The following is an 8,197-nucleotide window of genomic DNA, read 5'->3' as shown; positions in this document are numbered from 1 at the left end:
TTTGATGAAGCATTTGAATTGGTACAATTACACCTTAATAAATAATGTTCAGATTAATTTAACATTGATGGTCATCGAGAATTAGCTTCGGCTAAAATGTTGAAGTATGTAACGTGTTTATATGACATACTTGTCCCTATTAAAATGAACAAAACAAACAAACAAACAAACATTAAAATAATTTAACATTCACTGAATTATTTATTCAACCGATGTGTTCAAAGCAGCCGATTCATTTAATAACGAAACGTTGCCAAATTAGCAAAGACAGTTTGAAATGTAATTTAACATTATCTTCTTGTTTATTGAACGTTTGAATAAATCAATATCCTTTACAATCACGCCTTATGAAAACAGCTCACTTGCTCTTGTGATATTGCCTAATTATATTTTGTTACATATAAAAAAGCCCACATCTCTATTTTTTGGACCTTTTTTGAGACAATGCTGCATTGCTTTTGAACCTGGAACCACAGTAACTAAATAAATCATGTTAGACAGAAGTTTTTGATTGCATTTTAAGCAGTAAGTTGTACATTAAATCACGTTAAATCAGACAACGCACCAGCAGTTTAGTAATTATCCTTGTAGTTGTGGTGTTGTCTTGAGATACAATCCCGAGTCCTCTAAGTCTTAGACCAAGACAAGACAGAGTACAGATGCGGTCGAGACAGAGACAAGACCTTCAAAATGCTCTTAAGACCGATATTAAGTACTGCAACACTAATCATCTACAACGGTACATTTGTTCATCTCACCACCTGGAAAATGTGAAGAAACAACTGAATTGCCATTTGCTTTGGTAACATTTAATTGTAAAATACATATTGTATTACATGCCACTCTTCAGAATCATATTTACATTTAATCATTTAATCATTTAGCAAACACTTTTATACGAAGCGCCTTGTAACTGAGGAGAGCAATAGAAGCAACTAAACAAACAAGGGCAACAGCATGCAAGTGCTGTAACAAGTCTTTTAAATAAAAAACACAAAATTGAATTGGATAGTTAAGAGCTAGTCTTTATTGGTTAGGCTCAGCTGGAAAGAATCATATTCTCCTCACAGAAGCGTTGACTCGAGTCCAAAGACCCGGGTGCCCCCACAGCATGATGCTGCCACCACCACCACGCTTCACTGTTGGGACTCATGGCATCGGCCCGCACGGGTCTCCCTCCGCCATCTCCCTCTGAGCCATGATCACACACACCTCATACACACGGAAGGCAGCGAAGGCCGTGGCCAGCAGGCAGGCGGCGCCCAGAATATACCACCAGTTGAAGAGGCCGAAGGAAACTCCTTTGACGATGCAGTAGAGGCCGAAACACACCAGGGCCAGAGCGGAGAAGAGCTGCACACACAGCGGCGGCCCTGAGGAAGTGTGCTTCTCACCCATGATGAACTCCAGCTCACACACACACACCTGAGAGGGAGACCGGCTCCGGCTGGATGGGGAAGAAGATGCAGCTGAGAACCCTGAATGCCTGAGTGCTGAAATACAGGCGGATCATGACGACAACATGAAGCCCACAAACGCACACCGTCTGCTGGTCACGAGCTCTGAAGCAGAGGCGATCGCTGGCTGTTTTATACACGTCAGCTTACGGAGCTAAGATTAAAGAACCGCTCTAATCTTCAGCATCTCACCGGGAGTTAAGATGCAATTGAGCATTTCAGAAACGCTTCAATCACGCTGACTAACAGCTTTCATGTAATTAAGGTAAGTGCGACTGATAAAGAGCTTACAGATCGTACGTGTGTTCTCCAGGTCAGTCAGAGATACAGTAATGCAGCTCAATACAATCAAAATATTCTTTATTGCTTTAATTGAGGAATTCACAAGGTGGGGTGTACAAGCTTCAAACAAACAAGATGAGCTTAGAAAATGGGACTCACACAACACGAAGTATCTGTATTAGTAGTTTAGAACGACGGAATCGCTGCAGACTGTGGATGAGCGTTAGCGCTGTTAATCACTCAGACATCGGACCGCTCAGAGTTCACGAACTCATCCCGCTTTCAGTGTAAAAAGAAACATTGAAGAGATAATATGAAAGTGGCTCATCCAAACCTCACACAGCTGAAAGCTAGACTCACTTCAAAGAAATGAGCTGATGTCTGAACAAACCGTACTAAGCTATGGATTTGAACTCTTGACCTCTGTTAGCACAGTGTGTGTAACGTCTCACTGCTAGCGCAGCATTAGCTCAGAGTTCGGCCCGCAGCGGTGATGTCACGAGGCTCTGGATGACCTCATCTCCACGGCAACGTCCAGCTCTCGGGATTAAAGCTCCGCGGAAAAGCCTCTCAGGTGTGAGTGTGTGGAGCGCGGTCAGACGTCTGCTGCTCACACACACATTCGGGACGTCATCTCCTTCTGAAAGCCCAGAAGAGAGAATTACATCAGTAGATTATAACACACACACACACACACACACACACACACACACACACACACACACACACACACTCATTCACTGCTATAGGAGAAGACACACACACACACACACTCATACACACACTCTCTCTCTCTCACTCTCTCTCTCTCTCTCTCTCACTCACACACACACACACACACACACACACACACACACACACACACACACACACACACACACACACACACACACACTCATTCACTGCTATAGGAGAACACACACACACATTCACTGCTATAGGAGAACACACACACACACACACACACACACACACACACACACACACACACACACTCATTCACTGCTATAGGAGAACACACACACACACACACACACACTGGAGGAGAAGTATTGGCTAAACTTGTTAAATCATCATCATGTCTGCTTGATCCTATACCGACTACGCTACTAAAGAGATGCTTCCAGAGGTCAGAGATCCTCATTAACTCCTCCTTCACATTAGGATATGAGCCGAACACTCTTAACTTCGCTATAATTAAACCACTTATTAAAAAAACTAGAGCTGGGACTCGATTAAAACATTTTATCTAATTAATTAGAGGCTTTGTAATTAATTAATCGAAATGAATCGCATTTTAATTGCATATAAACATGTGACCTGAGAACAGTGAGGAGTAATTTCCTCATGGATGTTTAGTATCCCGTTGACTGATGACTGAACACACTGAAGCTTAATCCACTAATATAGTGTCTGTATTTCAGTCGAGCAGACCAGAGCAGTGTGTGCCGTTGAGTGCAGCAGAAGCGTGTGTGTGATGAGGCTCGATGTGCGGCGGTGATACGCTCACTCCTTGCTGTTTCGCTCGCACACATCCGTGCTCTTGTCGACGCTTCCATCCTTTCGTTTTTTAAAACACAATGTCCCGTCCGCGGGCCGAGCAGAGCGGCCTCCTCCGCTTCTCCGCTCATGTTCACTGCGGTTTGTTGTCGTGACTCGCGAGCGCTAGTGTGTGCTCCAGTATAATCGCTCCGTCGAAACTCATTCACTGAAAAACGTTCCGCGGTGCAAAAATAAGTGTGGTTATTTTTTGCGTCATTAATCTTAATTAACGCGTTAAAGTCCCGGCCCTAAAAAAACACAACTTGATCCTAAAGAATTAGTCAATTTCAGGCCAATCTGGAATCTGCCGTTTCTATCAGAAACACTAGAAAAGGCCGTGTCTTCACTACTACGCTCCTTTAGACAGAGATGATATCTGAGGATTTCCAGTCAGGATTTAGACCGTATCATAGCACTGAGACTGCTCTCATCAGAGTTACGGTGTGTGTGTGTGTGTGTGTGTGTGTGTGTTTTAGACCGTATCATAGCACTGAGACTGCTCTCATTAGAGTTACGGTGTGTGTGTGTGTGTGTGTGTGTGTGTTTTAGACCGTATCATAGCACTGAGACTGCTCTCATCAGAGTTACGGTGTGTGTGTGTGTGTGTGTGTGTGTGTGTGTTTTAGACCGTATCATAGCACTGAGACTGCTCTCATTAGAGTTACGGTGTGTGTGTGTGTGTGTGTGTGTTTTAGACCGTATCATAGCACTGAGACTGCTCTCATCAGAGTTACGGTGTGTGTGTGTGTGTGTGTGTGTGTGTGTGTTTTAGACCGTATCATAGCACTGAGACTGCTCTCATCAGAGTTACGGTGTGTGTGTGTGTGTGTGTGTGTGTGTGTGTGTGTGTGTGTGTGTGTGATTTAGACCGTATCATAGCACTGAGACTGCTCTCATCAGAGTTACGGTGTGTGTGTGTGTGTGTGTGTGTGTGTGTGTGTGTGTGTGTGTGTGTGTGATTTAGACCGTATCATAGCACTGAGACTGCTCTCATCAGAGTTACGGTGTGTGTGTGTGTGTGTGTGTGTGTGTGTGTGTGTGTGTGTGTGTGATTTAGACCGTATCATAGCACTGAGACTGCTCTCATCAGAGTTACGGTGTGTGTGTGTGTGTGTGTGTGTGTGTGTGTGTGTGTGTGTGTGTGTGTGTGTGTGTGTGTGTGTGTGTGTGTGTGTGTGTGATTTAGACCGTATCATAGCACTGAGACTGCTCTCATTAGAGTTACGGTGTGTGTGTGTGTGTGTGTGTTTTAGACCGTATCATAGCACTGAGACTGCTCTCATTAGAGTTACGGTGTGTGTGTGTGTGTGTGTGTGTGTGTGTGTGTTTTAGACCGTATCATAGCACTGAGACTGCTCTCATTAGAGTTACAAATGATTTACTCTTATCATCTGATCGTGGTTGAGTCTCTCTATTATGTTCTGACCCATGCACACACACTCGGGTTCTGACCCGTGCACACACACTCGGGTTCTGACCCGTCCACACACTCGGGTTCTGACCCGTTCACACACACTCAGGTTCTGACCCGTTCCCACACACTCAGGTTCTGACCCGTTCACACACACTCAGCTTCTGACCCGTCCGCACACACTCAGGTTCTGACCCGTCCACACACACTCGGGTTCTGACCTGTCCGCACACACTCGGGTTCTGACCCATCCACACACACTCAGGTTCTGACCCGTCCACACACACTCGGGTTCTGACCCGTCCACACACACTCGGGTTCTGACCCATCCACACACACTCGGGTTCTGACCCATCCACACACACTTGGGTTCTGACCCATCCACACACACTCGGGTTCTGACCCATCCACACACACTCAGGTTCTGACCCATCCACACACACTCAGCTTCTGACCCGTCCGCACACACTCTGGTTCTGACCTGTCCACACACACTCGGGTTCTGACCCATCCACACACACTCGGGTTCTGACCCATCCACACACACTCGGGTTCTGACCCATCCACACACACTCAGGTTCTGACCTGTCCGCACACACTCAGGTTCTGACCCATCCACACACACTCAGGTTCTGACCTGTCCGCACACACTCGGGTTCTGACCCGTCCGCACACACTCGGGTTCTGACCCATCCGCACACACTCGGGTTCTGACCCGTCCGCACACACTCAGGTTCTGACCCGTCCGCACACACTCAGGTTCTGACCTGTCCACACACACTCGGGTTCTGACCCATCCACACACACTCAGGTTCTGACCCATCCACACACACTCAGGTTCTGACCTGTCCGCACACACTCAGGTTCTGACCCATCCACACACACTCAGGTTCTGACCTGTCCGCACACACTCGGGTTCTGACCCGTCCACACACACTCAGGTTCTGACCCATCCACACACACTCAGGTTCTGACCCGTCCACACACACTCGGGTTCTGACCCGTCCGCACACACTCAGGTTCTGACCCGTCCGCACACACTCAGGTTCTGACCTGTCCACACACACTCAGCTTCTGACCCGTCCGCACACACTCAGGTTCTGACCCATCCACACACACTCAGGTTCTGACCTGTCCGCACACACTCAGGTTCTGACCCATCCACACACACTCAGGTTCTGACCTGTCCGCACACACTCGGGTTCTGACCCGTCCACACACACTCAGGTTCTGACCCATCCACACACACTCAGGTTCTGACCCGTCCACACACACTCGGGTTCTACCCCGTCCGCACACACTCAGGTTCTGACCCGTTCACACACACTCGGGTTCTGACCTGTCCACACACACTCGGGTTCTGACCTGTCCACACACACTCAGATTCTGACCCGTCCGCACACACTCATGTTCTGACCCGTTCACACACCCTCAGAGTGCGCCGATGGTTTCGATCCCTCTTAGCACGTCGTAGATCTCTCGGGGCAGGATGACGTAGCTTCCGTCCTTCGTGACCCGGCTGGCGGTTCTGACCCGGCTGGCGGTTCTGAAGCGGTCCAGTTGGCGCTCCTGGCGCCGGCACTTCTGCTGGACCGTCTTCAGCCGCCTCCGCAGCTTCTCCAGCTGGTTCTGGAGCTGCTCGATGCGCCTCTTCTGGTGCTCCGTGTCCTCCGCCGTGTAGTTGTGGTCGCAGGACACACAGGCCTGGAGCTCCAGGTCCGGTTCGGACGGGTCCGGTTCAGGCGGAACCAGAACCTCTTCGGTTAGGCTCAGGGGAAAGGCCATGTCCTCCAGACACGGCGCCTGTGGGGTCAAAACATTACACCTATAAAGAGCTTTCAGGACTTCAAAACACTCTTCTTACTCAGTGTTTCTGTCCTGTTTCTCATCCAAACATCTAAAGATTCTTAAAACTAGAAACATTCACTAGACAAGTACAAATTATTGTCTGGTTTTGGGAAAAATAACTCAAAATGAAGAGAGTTTTTGCTTAAAATAAGATAAATAATCTGCCAATGGGGTGAGAAAAATAATCTTAACACACACACACACACACACACACACACACACACACACACACACTCTCTTTATCATTATATCACAGTCTCACCATACTCTACACACACACACACACACACACACACACACACATCACTGACCTTACACACACACACACACACACACTCACACATCACTGACCTTACACACACACACACACACACATTATCATCAGACAGTCTCGGCCACTGTTTCAGAAATAGTCACGATGTCTAATTTTGAGGCAATTTCTGCAACAGTGGCCGAGACTGTCTGATATAATGATAATGAGTGAGTGTGTGTGTGTGTGTGTGTGTGTGTGTAAGGTCAGTGATGTGTGTGTGCGGGTGTATGGTCAGTGATGTGTGTGTGTGTGTGTGTGTGTGTGTGTGTGTGTGTGTAAGGTCAGTGATGTGTGTGTGTGTGTGTAAGGTCAGTGATATGTGTGTGAGAGTGTGTGTGTGTGCGGGTGTAAGGTCAGTGATGTGTGTGTGTGTGTGTGTGTGTGTGTGTGTGTGTGTGTGTGTGTGTGTGTGTAAGGTCAGTGATATGTGTGTGAGAGTGTGTGTGTGTGCGGGTGTAAGGTCAGTGATGTGTGTGTGTGTGTGTGTGTGTGTGTGTGTAAGGTCAGTGATATGTGTGTGAGTGTGTGTGTGTGTGTGTGTGTGTGTGTGCGGGTGTAAGGTCAGTGATGTGTGTGTGTGTGAGGTCAGTGATGTGTGTGTGTGTGTACCTGCTGTAGTTTCCCGCGGCTGAACAGTGAGGGCACGGCGTTGTCCTTCAGCACGCGGTTATTGCACTGCCGCTTGAAGCAGTCTCTGGTGAAGTGCTGAGAGCACACGTTGCTGTATTTCGTGGGTTTGAAGTTTCGTCTCTTTATGGCTTCGACCCATTTCCCACAGACGTCCGGCCGGGCCAGAGGAAACCTGTCACACACACACACACACACACACACACACACACACACACACACACAATAACAGCACATGAGAGTGTGTGTGTGTGTGTGTGTTTAATATGTTCATTGTGTCATTCAAACCTGTATGAGTTTCTTAGATATCCTAGTTTTGACTTTCACTTCATGGACAAAAACGCTGAGACATTTCTCAAAGCATCTTTTATTTCCCACAGAAAGAAAGACACGCAGGTTTGAACATGACAGAATGAACATTACAGCTAATGTTTACTACCAAACAACCCGATCTGAGGTGCTGTAGAAGCCAGTAAAGCTGGAGATCAGAACTAAACACAAGAACTGTGGAAATAAAACAGCGTCGAAGCACACTGAGCAGCACTGACTTATGGAAGGAGATGTTTTTATCCTTCTGGTAGCGGTTTTTGCATCCGTACGCCGAGCACGACTGGACCATGATCTGAGATATATGAAGATTAATCACAACAATAACAATATCTGAGGCTGTCCTGAGGGAAGCGGATCCTCATGGCTGACAGACGCGCGTCATCCGGG

The 8,197-nt window shown here is 47.4% G+C and overlaps 1 protein-coding gene across 1 annotated transcript; it reads right to left on the bottom strand.

The window, feature by feature from the left end:
- Positions 1 to 875: 875 nt before the first annotated feature.
- thap1 (THAP domain containing, apoptosis associated protein 1) lies at positions 876 to 8,197 on the bottom strand. The gene is made up of 4 exons (XM_067440370.1): positions 8,029 to 8,197; positions 7,463 to 7,655; positions 6,122 to 6,495; positions 876 to 2,379 (listed from the first exon to the last, which is right to left on the bottom strand). Exons 1-3 carry the CDS (start codon positions 8,097 to 8,099, stop codon positions 6,124 to 6,126), a joined length of 636 nt encoding a protein of 211 aa, XP_067296471.1. The 5' UTR covers positions 8,100 to 8,197; the 3' UTR covers positions 876 to 2,379; positions 6,122 to 6,123.

Source organism: Pseudorasbora parva, chromosome 3 (assembly GCF_024679245.1).
Source record: "Pseudorasbora parva isolate DD20220531a chromosome 3, ASM2467924v1, whole genome shotgun sequence".
NCBI lineage: Eukaryota > Metazoa > Chordata > Actinopteri > Cypriniformes > Gobionidae > Pseudorasbora > Pseudorasbora parva.
This window is presented reverse-complemented; position numbering and strand designations above follow the sequence as displayed.